This window comes from Chamaea fasciata, unplaced genomic scaffold, assembly GCF_029207755.1.
Source record: "Chamaea fasciata isolate MVZ Bird 193981 ecotype frontalis unplaced genomic scaffold, bChaFas1.0.hap1 SCAF_12, whole genome shotgun sequence".
NCBI lineage: Eukaryota > Metazoa > Chordata > Aves > Passeriformes > Sylviidae > Chamaea > Chamaea fasciata.
The window spans coordinates 12,634,012-12,650,791 of NW_027094097.1; the positions used below are offsets into that span (position 1 = coordinate 12,634,012).

The following is a 16,780-nucleotide window of genomic DNA, read 5'->3' on the forward strand; positions in this document are numbered from 1 at the left end:
CAAAACAAAATCTCTTCATGAGGTCACAAGAGCAGCTGGTGTTTGTGTGTTGGCTTCTTGGAAAATTCAAAAGTCAGCCATACAAAGGTGAAACTGCACCTTTATCCCTGAGAGGATGCTGTGTGTGAAACTGCTCAGGCTCAGATTGCCAGTTCTGTGGACAAGGTTTAGTAATGTCTCCATACCCCATGGCTTTTCATCACTGCTGGCATTTTTGTTTGTGGCCACTGCTGTTAGTGAGGATATGCTCTGCCCTCGCTTGCTCCCTGACCAAATTGTGGCTTTGACACTGGTGTTGTCAAACAAGAATAATTCCTGTTGAGGCTGAAGATCAGTTTACCAGTGCATTCATCTTTTGGATCAAAATTGTGTATGTATTTATTTACTGTTGGTGCAACTAAAAGTATTTTAGTGTGCATCTAAAACTGACATGCAATGTAATGAGGATTTTCTTTAAATTTCTCTAAACCTCTCCCCCTTCCCTCTGCTTTTTAATTTTTATGCATCTAACAGATATTTGAGCCAGCAGCTCGAAGATAAATCTGGCAGAAATCATTGACTTTATGGAGTTAGTCCAGTTTAGATTAGCTGAAGTTTTGGCTCACTTTATCCTCTTACTTTTTTACAGCTTCTGGTTACTCATTCTTTTCTGTCCTGCCCACCCTTCCCCTTCCTGTGTTGTTTATGTGATTTTAAAATGCAGCAGAAAAGTACATATTTACAAATGTGGTTAAAAAACTGGCTAGATCCTTGAATGCTGCACTGGTAGCAATGTTTTTGCTTTGCAAAAAGAAATGGGTCTTAAGACTTTTAAGTGTTTCTATTGTGTTTTGTCTATGGATTTTGAAATTTCATTTGCTCTATATTCTTTATAATTCTTAGGGTTTTTTTTTTCTCTTTCTTTTCTACAAGCTGGCTGAGAAAGCAGATCTATTCTGTTGATCAAACTAGAAAAAATAGGTAAGAAGCTCTGTCTTTTTTCAGATGTTTTTAGTGAACTTTTGTTGTGGATTCTAACATAGAATGAAAAGAAATAAAGAATTCAATGTCCAAAATGTGGAGTATGAGATCCCTGAAAATGACATTTGCCTTGGCTTTAGCAACCTGAGTTTTGCCTTTTGCTAAATACAAAGTGTTCATAGCATTCCCTCAGGTTTATGTACATGGTATAATGAAGAAACAAATGATTTCTAAGTAATTTAAATTTTAGCCTAGAGTTACTTTGCCAGAATGAGCAATGTGTTATTGTAGGAGATTGAGCTCAGCTGGCCTGGCCATGGGCTTGTCTCTGCCTTGTGTTTGAACAGACCAAAGCCAAAGAATCACCTCTGACCTGGTGCTTCTCACGTAAAAGAAGTCCCAGAGGTTCTAGCTCCCAGTGTGATGTGTGGCTTCATGTGTCTGAGTTTCAGTAGTTCCTTTCAGGTCCTGTGTGATGTGGCTTTGTAGCTTTTACACGCAAAGGAGAATTTTTTAAAAAATGAATTCAGCTGCACACCTCTCCTTAGAGTTGCCAGAAATCATGCAACACTTAGAAGAATGTTACTTTTCCCTCCCTTCTGTGTTACTATTTCACCATGATTTTTCTCTTTGTCTGGAACATGAATTTGATTCTAAAGTAGAAAAGCTCATACTTTTCCTTTTGTGTACACCTTTTTTCCAAAAGCAAACTGCAGTGAGCTGTTTCACTGTGTGACTGAGGCTGTGGTGTTGCAGGAAATCACACCTTTGTGCAGACAGCCTGTGGCACTGTGCAGGGTGAGCTGAGAGCCCATTTCAGAGCTGTGTTTCCTCAAGTGACCACAGTCCCATCCTTTACTGGATATTGACTGATGCATTTTGAGAACTAGCCCTGCAATGAGCATGTGTTGTTGGGGTTCACAAAGCAAAAGCAAATGTTAGGATGGAGCAGCTGTGGCTGACAGTAGGTGTCTGCTGAAGAGGTTTCATTTGTTGCTTTAGGATTGTTTTATTGCTACAAGGCAGCTTGGTTGGGACCAAGGAGACTTGCACTGTGGAGAGGGCAGTTTTTCCTTTTCTTCCTAGATGATTCATGCTTTTAGGAAAATTCAGGAAAGGAGTTTGGACTGAGGTGTGTTGTGTTCAGGGCTGGGGTTTTTAGGCAGGTTAATTGTAAAGGTCAGGCAAGTCCTGTTCCACAGGTTGATTCTTTTTTCCCGTGGCAATGAAGTCCCAGCTCTTTGTTTTCTCTTGCACTCCTCTGGCCAGAGGAAATTGCTTGTTCTTGGTGTTCAGTGTACAAATGGAGAGGTCATTCTTGCTTCTAATAGTGTTTTTTTCCAGAGGTCTGGCGACAGGGCGGAAAGCCAGGAATTTCCTGAGTTCTAATCTGGCTTGGGCATGGACTTTGGCTTAGTTCCTTCTTGCTTTGCCTCTTTCCCTCTTGCACAATGGAGATGAGAATATCTCACAGGGTAGCTGCTTGCATGGCCACTGTAGAATGGAAGTGTTACTTTCATCTGCAGGCTAATTGGTTTTGTTCCTTTCAGGCAACTCTGTTCTGAGCCTGTGTTTGCAGAGGTTTAATGGCTTCTGAATTGTCCTGTAGGTCAAGGCAGAGTCCCTCAGTCTTGTTTTGTAGAGTGCTCTTGGTATTGCTTCAATATTTTGTGGGCTTCAGCAGTAGGATACACAAGTCTAGTACCTGTTTTCTGTTGACTTGTTGCCTTCCTGTTAACCAGAAAACTTTGGTTTTTGAAGTTTTTTGAAGCCGGGATATCACTGGGCATTCTGAAACTCTGCAGAAAGGATCAGCAGGGTTGTGTAAATGGAACTGGAAGGGAAGACTTGGTTGGGAGATGAGAATGAGATCATGTTCAGATGTTGCAGAAGGGAAAAGTCTCGCTGCTGAAAATCAGCATTACCAGACTGAATAACATCTGGAGAAAAAGGTTAAAATGGTGTTGAAAACTGGGGCTTTTTATTTTCTCTTTGTGCTTATCTGTTCGGTACAGCCTTTGCCTCATGTTTTCTGTGTCTGTAATCCATTTTGAATGGAAGAAAGGCTGCAGTTCATCTGACTGTGTATAAACATCTACATTTGAGCTGATCATCTAGATCGGATTCATTGCTGAGAGAAATGCATATCTATACAACATGGCTCTTTTAATTCCAAATTAATTGAAATGGCTATTCCTCCATGTCTAGCTTGCTTCTGTGTAGGTGTTAAGTTTATATAAGTTTACAGGTATGTGAGATGAGCCCTACCCAAAATGTTTCAATGGTCACATTTTTGTGTTGATAGAAAATATATGAGCAGCTGACTGGACACAACACAACTGTGGTGATTTTGCTATCTTTTTTTTTTTTCTCCTTTTTTCCCCCCCAGTATCAGTCTTAGAGAGCTGAAAACGGTCCTTCCCCAAGTAAACTTCAAAGTGAGCAGCATGAAGTACTTGAAGGATAAATTTGCGGTAATTATCTGATTACTTAAATATGTTTGGTATTATCTGATAGGTGTTGATGTTTCTTTTTAGGGCATTTCCTGGTTTTTGATTCCTATCATGTACTGTTAAATAAAGTATACTGATTAATTTGTCACCTTGGCTTTGCCTATATCTGAAGGTATAAGAAAATACAGACATAAATATTCCTTCTTTTCATTGTGTGGTTGACTAAAGCCAACATTTTGAGCTCCAGTACTGAGCAAGTACATAGAGAAATATTTTATCTTTCTTTTTCTTCTACATGAATTTCATCCTAATTTTTTTTTCTCAATATGATCAAATAATAACCTCTTCTCTCCAACTAATGCCAATATTAATAACTTTTGAAGGTCATTCCATTCCTGCAGGAACCTGGAATGTCCCCACCCTTTCCTACTTTCCAACTCTCCACCCTTAAAGCAGACATTCTTGCTTCTGCTGCCTCAGCTAACAATGACTAAATGAGGCTCTGCTTCTCTCTCAGTCATGGAAATGGAGTGAGGGTGCAAAATGCAAAGCCAAAGGTGGGGGCTAGGAGCACCACGTCATAAACCAACAGCTGTTTTCTTGTTTGTATTCTTAAAAACATAAATAAATGTAAAAATCCAAGCGGGTGAAAATAAATAAAGTTGGAGTGGAACAGACTGTGTGAGAGAATGCCAACTGGAATAAGAGTAACTTGTTCACTGTGCAAGTACAGTTCAGGGAGTTCTAAATTCACTGCGTGCTACTTTCTGTTGTAGGAAATAGGTGCTCACAAGGAAGAGCTTACTTTTGAACAATTTCATTTGTTCTACAAGAAAATCATGTTTGAACAACAGAAATCGGTAAGCTTTCCATAAATATCTTCATACTGTTCAACTGCTGCATCAGAGTAGTGAGAGCTGGTTATCTTTTTGTTACTGATTTTCTTTATTTCCTCATTCTTGTGCCAGAAAAAGGGCACAGTGCTGTACTTGAGGTGTAGCTAACAGTCACTATCAGCAATTGGCCTAAGGAGATGAACAAGTCATTCATGTTGCTTCTTGTGTGTTGGTAGTAGAGATAGGCACAGATATTAGCGGGTTTTTAGGAGGAATCCTTTTTGTGAGTTTGCTCAGGATGCTGAATGTCTTTTCATTAGGTTTGGTCTTTTATTTTTTACTGGTAGAACCAATTCCAGAATTCCAGCAGCAAGTCCATTACAGGCCATGCATCAGACAGTCCTTGGGAGGCAGAAATGCAGTGGAATTAGATTTTAGCTAAATCAAGTGGGCAACTGCTTGACTACTGTTTCCTTGTATTTGCTGTGCAGATTCATGAAGCTGGTGGAAACTGCACACTTTTAGTGACTCTGAAAGTTAGGAACCCTTTAAAACTGTGTGGAAACACATAATTTGAAATTACTTCCATGAATGTCTTTGTTGACTATGTGCTTATTGTGGATTCAACTTTAATTTTGCAGATGCTAAACTAGAAGCTTCTATAGTCAAAGTCAGTGCTGATTTGCTGGCAATAGAGCTTGTGCTGTTTTAAAGTGATGCTGAAATCATGGTGAAGTGATAAAAAACCTAGATTAACTGCCAGGGTTTTAGTTTTGGCCATGAAAGTCCTGTTAATTAGCTTGAGCAGAAAGCTGAAGAGTAAAACACACAGTAAGGAGCCTCTCTGACTTCCTTAAGCTCCTGTTATTGCCCTGTGTGAATCATTGCAAAGAAATTTCTCAATTTGCTTACAAATGCTTTGGGTCACTTGATAAGTTTCCTGCAATCTCTTAACGATGCTGTACCAAGCTAGAAACAATTTAGATTTTATATTCACTTGAATACATGTGGTGGATGATACTTAATTTCAGTTTTCCTGGGATGTCAAACAGTAAAATCTCCCCAGAAATTCGACTGTTTGGATAAGTTGCTTTATCAAAGCAAGTATTTTATCTGAGAATTGTGTTAACATTGAAAGGCCTGAAGTGGCAGTTGCCAGCCTTGGTAGTTCTTATGCATTTATTTAAAAATATGTCTTACCAACTTGTATGACACTTCTCTAGAGCAGAGGGGCATTTATTTCCCCTTTCCAAACCAATGGACATTATTAAGATGGGCTTAGGTAGAAAATTGGATATTCTTGAATTATTTATCTTTTTTCCCTTTTTCTATGTTTGTTCTTTTGTTTGTTTGTTTTTTGTTTGTTTAAGATTCTTGATGAATTCAAAAAGGATTCCTCTGTTTTCATTCTTGGGTGAGACTCTTCATTTGTATTATTTTTCTGCATTTTCATATGGTTGTAGTGTTGCAGGATTTTTTAATTACTTCACTTTTTTGTTTGTTTAAATTTTTTTTGTTCTGATGTTTTAGTAAGTGAAAAGAAATCATGAATATTTTTGCATTCAGAAAGGTGAACTTACATTGGAAGTAAGTCCTGGTGATTGTTTTTTACTTTCTGGCTACAAAAATGGCATGGGCTTGAAGTTGCCTGTCCTCTGATTTTATAAAGAGCTGAACAGAGTATAGAAGGACAATTTGGTGCAGAAATTTTTGCTTCAGTCTGGAGAGTGGTGTGGTGCACAGGCTTTGCCTAGACCTGAGCTGAATGCTGATAGTAATGGTTTCTGCATCTTCCACCTGATGGACTTGAAAGTTTAAGTAAGATATGTGCAGCATGAAAAAATCCCAGGCATTGCTAACCCATTGATTGTGGATTAAACTGGTGTATCTTAGTTTTGAATATGACACCAAGAGATTAAGGAAGTAACTTTAAAGTTTGCTCTGAGTGTACCGAGTATTTCCTTAGCTCTGGGTCATGTAATGAATTAAACTTTGAGGCTGCTTAAAAGCACAGATTTATAAGCACCTTCTTGGTACCAGATGCTGCTGTGTTTGTGACTTACAGAAGGCAAATCAGTGCTATCATTTTTCCTTGGTGCAGCTGCATCTTGCCCCCTTTTTCAGAAGATTTTGGTCTATCACAGTAGTTCATCTAAATATTACAAAGAAGGAATTACTTGTGAAGTGTGGCTCTGTGATAATTTAAAAGAAGCTTTTCCTTGTGCCTCAACTAAACTTACCAACACCCCAGTCAAGTTAATGCAGCTCATTTTCTACAAAGCAATATTGGACTACAGATTTGGTGCTTTCCCCAGTGAATCCCTCTCCAAAGTACATCAGGAATCCAGGAGGCCCGAAATGCAGTAATTGGATAACACAGTATTACAAGCCTATTCTAAATCCCATTGAAATTATAAAAAGTCTCTTGCTGGTGGCAGCATCTTTATACTGTAAATCGAAGATACCAACCCAAGTCATCTTCTGCTATAACATCTGATTAACCTCTCTCATTTCTTTAGCTTCACTTTCCCTTTCTTTTTTTAAAGAAATACTGACCGTCCAGATGCTTCAGCAGTGCACCTCCATGACTTCCAGAGATTCCTGCTACACGAGCAGCAGGTGGGAAGATTACAGAAATACTGAACTCTTTTTCTTGGAGTTGCATCACAGAATTCTATGCTCATTAAAAAGAATTGTGAAGACTCATAGAATATGATTGATGCCACTGTAATACTGGGCCTTGGAAAGATTTCTGCTTTGTTGCCACTGAAGTCCACAAGAACTATTATATTTCATCTATATAAAGCCTCTGAAGGTGTACCAGAGGACAAGAGGAAGGACAAAGTAAATAAGGTTTTAACAAGCCTCCACTTAGTCATGTAGATAAACAGATAAGGTTAGAAGCAAATGCTGTGTGCAGTCAGAGATGAATGCCTGGCCTGGTCACTGCTGTCACCAGAGCAGCACTGGGTAATGCCTTGGCCATAGCCCCAATTTTTGCAGCTCTCATATTGCTGCCTCTCTGCATTCCAATCAAAGGTAATTTCCTATTGAACGGAGCCAGTTAGGTGTTCTGTGCCAGCAAGCAGATAAGGATGAAGGCAGGGATTGGAACTGTGTCTTCACGGATTTCTATAATGTTATTTAGCACACACTCCATGTGAAAAAATGGTGCAATATTTGCTAGGCACCACTGAGCTCCAGGTTTGCAAATGTGATTGAAAAGTGAGACCTACATTTCCTGTGTAAGCTTGCTACTTTCTTTTTCTCCCAATTTCACTGTTTTCAAAGGATGTGTTCAGATTGCACTTAGAAATGAGAGAGATTATACTTAAGGCATGTCCAAGGAGGCCAGCTTTTTTCTTTCAGTCAGTGAACATATGTACTTAGGTAGTGTGTCTCTCTGTAGATCTCTCTGTTCCTTGTTTGATTTTTGTACTGTATAACACCACTTCTAAAATTGTTTTTTTTACTGTATTGCAATTATCTGAAGGAATCTTGGGCACAGGATCTCAGTAAAGTCCGAGAACGAATGACAAAGTTTATTGACGACACTATGAGAGAAACTGCTGAACCTTTCCTCTTTGTTGATGAGGTGAGATAATGGTACTTTGTAGTAGTTCCCATAGACTTCTTTCACAGAATTTTTACTGGGTGGCAGGACCTCTAAGCCCCTCTTGCTGCATTGCTGGGATTCTTCTATTCTCATAGGGTAAAAATGTTTAAATTCAGTCTCTCTTTGTATTGTAGTTCCTCGCTTACCTATTTGCAAAGGAAAACAGTATTTGGGATGAGAAATATGATTCAATAGATGTGCAGGACATGAATAATCCTTTGTCCCACTACTGGATTTCTTCCTCTCATAACACGTAAGTTACCAAAAGTCCCCTTGTCTATCCCAGCTCGAACAAATGTAGCAATGTGAGAGAGACAGTAAATTATGCCAGAAATGTGCTGTGTGGATGTGTGAAACCTTCCTACAGTGTGGTATAAATGTGGCAAATAGAGTTTCTGGGACTCTTTTTCCCCTTTCTCATAAAGATCTTACAGGTTTTGAGACATAACTCAGCTCAGCTGCCAGAAAACCCAAGTCTTGTTAAAAAATATAAAGTATTGAGTTGAAACTGTTCTGAAAGCCTCTCTCCTTTCAAAAATTTACGTCACTGAAGGGGCTTTTTTTTTTTTTTCAAGCACCAATAGTCTCATTGAGCTCATGTCAGAATTCATTTGTTATACAAAGTATGTGATGATGAGTTTGAACTGTCTTCAAATGAAGGAGGTTTGCTCATCTGGTGTTGTAGTAGAAAAAAAGATGTAAAGAGAGGGAGGAGAGATGAGCAAATAAAATAATGCAGGGAATGCAATAAAGTGCATATGGATATGGCAGGTGTATTTTAAAGTATAAGGTGTGTTATTACTCTAAATACCTTCCACATCCCTCCCACATCCTCATGCATGAGCATGATGAGGTTTAGGTGGGTTTCGAAGCTCTACAGAAGGATGTCAGAGTTGCTTGCTATTTAGATTGAGCCTTTAACCTCCTCTAATTTGGTCCATTCAAAAACCTGAGAGCATCAGGTTCAGCAAAGTCTGGTTCTTCCATCAGAATTAAAAAACTAAACCAGACCAACAACAAAATGACAACAAAAACAATCAACATACATTGTCCATGACAGGAGGCAAAATGTCACCCAGTGAGTGAGTGAGTGAGAGCTGGTTGAAATTAACTGCCTGTCTTAACATTTCCTTTCACTCTTTAGATACCTGACAGGAGACCAGCTTCGCAGTGAATCCTCCACAGAAGCTTACATCAGGTGCCTCAGGATGGGATGTCGGTGTATTGAGTGTGAGTAAAGAGCTTGTGGAGTGGTTTGTAACATGTTGTCTGTAAAAGTAGTTTCCCCTGTTTACCAAGAAAGAAAAAAGAACTGAAATCAAGAACTGTTTGTTTTCTGAATTTGAAGTTAGTCATATAAAAATCACTGATTCCTTAAATTGTTTTTCTTATGTCTCACCAATGCCTCATTCACTTCCTCTGATTCTTGTTCCCAGGCAGTTTTAAGAGAGTCCTCCTAAACCTCCTCTCACTTTACACTGAAAATCCAATCCTGAATCTATATGAAAGCTTAGCATTTAAGCTGAAGTACTTGTGTAGCATAGATAGTTTATTTACCTTCATTGTAATACAGACAAGCCTAAGGCACAGAGATTTTTGTGATGTGGTGCCTTTTGTCATCCTGTTTAACTTGCTTGTAAATCAGTTAATGTCTTTGTTCTCCAGCAATTGTATATGTGTCTTCAGCTCTGTGCTTGTGTTCCTTATTGAAAATTTTCACTTTAATTTCATGTTGTTTATTTGACTAATGCAAAATGTATCTCAAATTAGAGTTTCAGGGTTGAAATCAACAAAAGACAGAAGCTCTCAGCTTGTCACTTGTTGGAATGTATTTATCCCTGGAAAATTACTGTAAAAAAGTAGACTGACACTATAGTTGTCTGAAGCTCTTTTTTCCAGATCCCCACACAATAATGCTTTGGGAACATTTTGTACTGAATTTTATTTGTCTTGCTCTTACTTAAGCAAACTCAGTTTCCTCTGTGAGAGATACAAAATCATCTGATAGAATGTTTTATTAGAACATTAAGGTCTATGAATCAGTATATAGAACACTGAAGTTTTGGATGTATTCTTCTTACCAGAGTCCTTTAAGGAGCTATCTAGTCCCTTACTTTTTCCACTGCTTGTGTTTCCTAGTGGATTGCTGGGATGGTCCTGATGGGAAACCCATCATTTACCATGGATGGACACGGACAACAAAGATCAAATTCGATGACGTAGTGCAGGCAATCAAAGACCATGCCTTTGTTACATCTGAGTAAGCTTTATTTTCCCTCAGCCTGTTTTCATATGCTTAGACCCTTCTGAACTCAATTTCTCTGTAATCTAGACCAAAAAGTAATCAGACAATAATGGATTCCAGTAGCCTTCATTATTGCCATATGTAGGTCTTTAATAGATGCTGTTTTGAGGAAGGTCTCAGTGCATTACCATTTGTTGGTAAGGAAGATAGTGAGTACCCTAAAATGGTTTCCAGCTCCTTTTTTGAGTCTTTTATTAAGTTGAAACTGAAACTTCAAATGCTTAATAGTATGTCTTAAATCTTTTTAAAAATGAACAAAATAGTTCAATTGATAAATAATACATCTGTCAGGTGGTGTTTGTGTTGTAAGGAAGGTCTTAGCTGACAAGATACAGAACTCATAGCATGTCTCCTGATCTGGTAACATCAGTTTAGATCTGCATCTCTGCCCTTCTTTAACTTGTGCTGAGATGTCCTTAACATGAAAAATATTAACCAATAATTGGGGAAGAAATCAAGCTGTCAGTGTCCTGTTTTCCCATGTTACAATTTGGACACAGAGAGGCAATATTTTCCCATGTAGATCAGTGTCTACACAGGAACTTTTTGTTAGTGAGAACCATAACATGGGATGCATTATGGTTTCAGACTCTTCTCAGAGTACATGTGAAGGAAAACAGACATGATATTGAGGAGAGGAGAAACAAATTTTCACATAATGGTGCTTTAGCAGTGAAACTCTGCCCTAAGAGCTTGGAGGGAATCTTTGTCCTTGCAAATATTCAGATCTTTTCTGGATAAAGTTCTGAACAACCTCTAACCTAGGAATTGGGCCTTCCCAAAGAAGGGGTTTGGATTATAGATGGCCCTTCACAGGGCCCTTCTGACTTTGGGAACTCTGTGATTGCACAACTGTTATTATTTGTCGTGTCTATATCTTCTTTTAGTCTTCTTGTTTCCTTTAAATATTTTCTCTCATCTGGCGGTTGAGGGAGGGTATTGTTGCCTTGCCAGCTGCAGCAAAAAGAAATTGTCTTCATTCACCTTGGTTTTGTCCACCAAAGATACCCAGTGATTCTGTCAATTGAAGAGCACTGCAGTGTGGAGCAGCAGCGACACATGGCCAAAGTGTTCAAGGAGGTGTTTGGGGATCAGCTTTTGATGAAGCCTGTTGAAGCCAGTGCAGATCAGCTCCCTTCACCAACCCAGCTGAAAGAAAAAATCATCATCAAGGTAGGCTTGCTTTGTGTGCCGGGAGATAAAATAGGAGAACAGGAGCAGGAGCCTGAAATACTGTTCCAGACTTCACAGATTAGTTTCAAGAACCTCCTTGCTTGAAGTGTTTATTGGTTACATTTGGCAGTAATGTACAGTGTTCTGTAAACCTCTGTCTTGAAGTGCTCTTGGTTTCCTTTGCAGTGAGTGTTGGCAGTTCAAGTGCCAGATCAAACGTCAGCTCTTTTCTAAAGGTCTTTCAGCTCCTGAAATGTCACTGCTAAATTTCAACAAGGGTTCACTGCTGCAGATGTTCATCACAGACGTTTTACACCATGTGGCCTGCTTAGAAATGACAGAAGTATGTTCTTGAATAGGATGATAGATCAGTATTACTATTTCTTTTTCAAAGACTGCCTTTCATTGGAGTGAAACTCAAAGCTTGTGTGGCTGCACACTGAAGTTGTGAGCATTTCACAAATTGATGAGTCTTTGCTAACTCAGTGTGATTTAAATACGCAGTTTAGTGAGTCACTTGAGAAACACAGAGGCACTGCTCTGAGAAGGCAGTCCCTGTTAATGTCAGACCTTGTGGGAAGTGCAGGTGTCTTACAAGTTCTGTTGTGCAACAACAACCCAAGCCAAAGAAGATTTCTCAGATTGAAACTGTGGTAGAACTTTTCAAATGGCAAAATTTGGTGAAGAATCTCAGGGCTGCTCATGATCTCTGTAGTAAAATAATAATTACTTTTGTCCATGCTTCTGTTTTCTTGCTCTTGTAACAGTATTGCATCCTATGTATTAGACATCTGAATGGAGAAAATAAGGGTAGATAGGTAATAAGAATATGGTCTTGAATGAAAGATTGGAAATAACAGAACCCCACTATAAGGTGGAAAACTTCTGTCGTTAAGTTTTTGGGGATTTTTTTTTTTTTTTTGTTCTCTCCACACTGTCTGTTGTTTCCTTGCAGAGCAGAGAGGGGACTTGCATGGCCACATGATTAATAACATGACAGATCTGATTTAAAAGGAATTACAAACTACTACGAGTGTGCACAAGAGAACATCCATATCACTCTGTGCTGTCTAAAAGAACATTGACGAGTCTTTAAATGAATCAGCACGTGCCTGTGAGCTGGTTTTGTTGTTTGGCTTTTGTTTGGAAAGTGTTGTCAGTAAACCGTCAGAGGCAACACCTACTTCACTGGCCTGTGAGATTTTTCAGATAGGCCTCTCAAACTGAAATCAGCCAAGAGTAGGCTGTGCGGAGCTGAATGTGGTTGAGGTCTGATATGAGATGATTAATCCCATCATGTTAAGTTAAGTAATTAATATTGCCTGTGGCCCCTTGAGACACTTTTGTGAACACTCTGAAGAAAGTAGAACTTGACCCTTTTTTCATAAAGGCTTTCCCTTGTACTCATTTTTCTCGTAAAAGGGTGAATTCCTCATTCATTTTAATTCCTTATCTTTTCCTTTTGTTTTGATTTTTGTTCCTTATGTGCTACTTCCTGCAGAAGGATTCCTGTTTATCCTTATTTCTTTGTATGTGTCACTTCATGTTTTCTGTTCTGCAAAGAATGGTGAAATCTTATCAAACTACTTGTTTCTTCACTGCTTCAATGATACCTCTACTAGGTTTTTTTTAACCTTTTATTATGGGATCTAAATTTTAAAGAAAGGAGTTCCAGCACTGTTGTTCCTTGTGGAACAGCTGCTGTTATGATAATGACAGAAGGTGGCTGTGCAAGCGAGGGAGACACTTCCAGTAACACTGAGTGTGCTGAAACATTGTCACCAGTTTTATCTGTGATTCTCTCTGAGTGTATGAATGTTGAATTTTTTTTCTCTGGTTTTTAAGCACAAAAAACTGGGGCCAAAGGGAGATATTGATGTGAACTTGGAAGAAAAGAAAGAAGAAAAGAAGCAGCAAGGAGAACTTTACATGTGGGACACAATAGAACAGGTATTATTTCTATGACATCTGCCACAGATTGTTAATCCTGTTAAATTTACATGAATTTTCTTAATATTTTTGCAAATAATGTTGTCAGTTGAATTGGTGTGAATGAGGGGAAGAAATTTTTTTTTTTACTGTTGCACCCTGTTTTGATATTGTGGTTGAGAGTGGTTAGTGAGTTTCCCTCTGTTAATGGTTTTAATATCCCCCAACTTTCAGAAATGGACTCGGCACTACTGCGCTATTGCTGATGAAAAGCTTTCATTCAGTGATGATATAGAACAGAGTGCTGATGAAGATTCATCAAAGGTGATGGCTCTGTTTTATTGTTTGAACATGTTCTTTTTATTATTTCAGATTATTTTAATGTCTACAAATGTGTATTTTTTATGCTGATGAAATTGTAGACGTTCTGCATCAGATAAGCGTGGGGATAAAAAAATCTATAAAAGGGTCTTTGCCAAGGTCAACTCTAGTTAACCTTATTTTTAAAAAAGTAACTTTTTCCCTTGATTAGTGGAGGCCTTGCAGGGAGGAGTACAAGGACAATGAAATATAACTTTTGTACTTCTATGCTAGTGCTGATGTGTGCATTGTCTTTTAAGTATTACTGCTATTCTCAAACTAAGCAGAATGAACTAATGTGTATTGTGTTACTAATGTGTTACTTGGCTGTTGTGGATGATACAGCAGGGTAATTATAAAGGTGATTGGCTGAAGAGCTCAGGCCTAGGAAGAGCTGAAATCCTGAAAGAGTAGATTGTTATATATCACCAATAACAAGTACTTAGATTCAAAGTCATAAAATTAGAAATGTGCTATAAAAAGTTCTTATTTTCTGGTGTAGGAGGTGAAACGAACTGAACTGCACTTGAAAGAGAAATGGTTCCATGGGAAAATGAAAGGAGGGAGAACAACTGCTGAGAAACTGCTCCAGGAATATTGTGCTGAAATGGGTGGCAAGGATGGGACATTCCTGGTGAGGGAAAGTGGAGCTTTCCCTGATGATTACACCTTGTCTTTCTGGTATGGTCATTGTCATGCAAATATAATGGGGGATTTGTTCGTCTGGGTTTGGTGTTTTCTTTGCTCTTCTGGTTGGAACATTATAAGCAGTAGTGTCAGATGGATTTCTGACCCAGAGAACTGTCAGAGCAAATTTTGCAGAATATGCCAGATTTTAAACTACCGTCAGTTGAAAATTACTGATTTTGGTCCTGTAACCTCCCTTTTCAGACTCTTTGTTGCTTGTTACTTTGGCTGTTTTATGAGATGACACAGATTTCTTGCCTCTTCACAAGCTCCCCAAGTAGTTGACCAGGAATGGGTGGGGAAATGCTTTGAAAGAAGAAAATCTGTTACAAACCCTGTATTTCCCTTATACCCCCTCTATTCCTTCAGGAGGTCAGGCAGAGTCCAGCACTGCCGGATCCGTTCTACCAGTGATGGGGACACTGTGAAATATTACCTGACAGACAACCTCACCTTTGACAGCATCTATGATCTCATCCAACACTACAAGGAGGCTCACCTGCGATGTGCTGAGTTTGAGCTGCGCCTCACCGAAGCTGTGCCCAACCCCAGCCCCCATGAGACCAAAGAGTACGTACAGAGGCCAAGCACTGCTCTCATGGCAGTGTCCTTGCCTTGCTTTAGGTGGGATTTTTGCACAGAAGATTCCCTGGATTCAGGAGCACGCCTCAGTGTTGCTTGTCCCTGGAAGTTTGAGGAGTAGGCTTCCTGAAAGATGCTGAGGGAGAACACTGACTTTGTGAGAACCTGGTACAACAAAGAGTGGTTACTGGGAAAACAATTTCCTAGCAGCAGTGAGCTGTGGAAGAGCAGTGAGAACTGTAATGCTGTGGAAATGTGCCAATTCTTCCTTTGTCTGTGCAGGGTTTTACAACACCCAGTGGGTCGGGTTGGCTGTTTAGTAGTTGGCTGTGCTTTGGCAACTAAGTGGTCACGGTCTGTGCCATCTGGAGGCTCTGTCACTGGGGCAGTGAGTCCAAAGAGATACATTTGCCTAATCCTGCCCTCCACCTCACCCTGTCAGAGCTGGTTAGGCTGACTTCACCCCGTAGTGAGAGGAACTAAGCACGGTGTTGATTTCCAGCTGGTATTTGTCTGCCATAGATCCTGGGCAGAGCTTGCTCTTGTTTTCTGTCAGAACACTGTTATCGCTGCCCTTTGTTCTGTTTTCTTTGTGGTGGGCAAAAGTAAATCTTTGCATGTAAAATACTAATCCCTGACTTTAAAATTCTTTTTTTTTTTGCCCCACTGGGGTCTGGGAGTCACTGACCACCCACAGATAACTTTGGAAGCCAGTGAGAGGGGAAGGAGAATTTAAGGGTTGGACTTTCCTTCCTTTCTGCATAAACTGGAGATACACTGCCACTATGAGTGGCCACAGCTTCACTGAAGACATATTGGATCTGAGACAGGTCCATCCCTATGGTGAAAGATAAAATCAAGCTCTGAATAAAAATTAAAATCCCTGGTGTCTTTCTTTTGTCTGTGTGTAGGCTTCATCTTAAATCTACTGTGTCAAAACGGAATAAATACTAAAAACCGAATGGCAGACTAAAAGCAGGCTGCAGTGCCTTTGTTTCAGGAACAAATGCAGATTTATGTTTTATGATTTCAGACAGACAAGATGTTCTGATATATTCTTGATGCTTTCATCCAAAATAAACTGCTGTTTTACAATGTTTTGTAATAAACTGCTGTCATAGGTGCCAAGGTGGGGAAAATCTAATGCATAATTTTTTTTTAGAATGTTTGAAACTCTGTTGTTAATAACACTGTCTGTTACTCTCCATAAATGACATTTGACAAGCCTTGTAATGCTTTGCCCATTCTGGTTTTTCACTGTTGCAGTTGGTACTATAACAACTTGAGTCGGGGTGAGGCAGAGGACATGCTCATGAGAATCCCTCGGGATGGAGCCTTTCTCATTAGAAAGAGAGATGAACCTGATTCTTTTGCCATGACTTTCAGGTAAGAAAAGACAGGACTACCTTACCTAGAAGCCCAACAATATTCTGGTTTTTCTTTTTAAAAAAATAATGATCTTTTTGGATTCATGCTATTCTTGCTTTCAAACTTGGAATAATTAATGTGGTTGATTTGTGCAGCAGGTCCATGTTATGAGATTGTGTGCAAGAGTTAATTTGTGACTGGCCTGAACATTTATGCTTTTATAAAGATTGTTTGAGCACCAGCTGTCCCATGCTTCCCATAGAGAGCTATGAGTGGCCCCTTTCATTCTCTGACACTCCTTGTTAAAAAGTATTATTTTGAAGTTTCCTTCAAAACTGCAGTGCAGGTGCAGGTTCATCAATGATTCAGGGAAAACAAGAAGTACCAAAACTTCAGCAGCTTGAAAAGGGTTCAGGAATCTTTTTGGATGGGATGGTTGTCAATGGATAGTTTTACTGCATTTATCAGTGCAAACACCAACCTTGTGTTCAAGCACAAAAGCTTTTTATTT

The 16,780-nt window shown here is 39.2% G+C and overlaps 1 protein-coding gene across 3 annotated transcripts in view; it reads left to right on the forward strand.

Annotated features, from left to right (window-relative positions):
• PLCG2 (phospholipase C gamma 2) overlaps positions 1-16,780 on the forward strand; it is a 55,007-nt gene that overhangs the window by 18,691 nt on the left and 19,536 nt on the right. For all 3 annotated transcript variants that reach the window (XM_066194673.1, XM_066194674.1, XM_066194675.1), the window contains exons 5-19: positions 913-960; positions 3,350-3,434; positions 4,190-4,273; positions 5,620-5,663; positions 6,796-6,868; positions 7,743-7,844; positions 8,000-8,118; positions 9,010-9,095; positions 10,005-10,125; positions 11,175-11,343; positions 13,189-13,293; positions 13,507-13,596; positions 14,135-14,313; positions 14,689-14,889; positions 16,168-16,287. In XM_066194673.1, the coding sequence (XP_066050770.1) occupies positions 913-960; positions 3,350-3,434; positions 4,190-4,273; positions 5,620-5,663; positions 6,796-6,868; positions 7,743-7,844; positions 8,000-8,118; positions 9,010-9,095; positions 10,005-10,125; positions 11,175-11,343; positions 13,189-13,293; positions 13,507-13,596; positions 14,135-14,313; positions 14,689-14,889; positions 16,168-16,287 (1,626 nt within the window). The remainder of the gene's footprint in view (positions 1-912; positions 961-3,349; positions 3,435-4,189; positions 4,274-5,619; positions 5,664-6,795; positions 6,869-7,742; positions 7,845-7,999; positions 8,119-9,009; positions 9,096-10,004; positions 10,126-11,174; positions 11,344-13,188; positions 13,294-13,506; positions 13,597-14,134; positions 14,314-14,688; positions 14,890-16,167; positions 16,288-16,780) is intronic.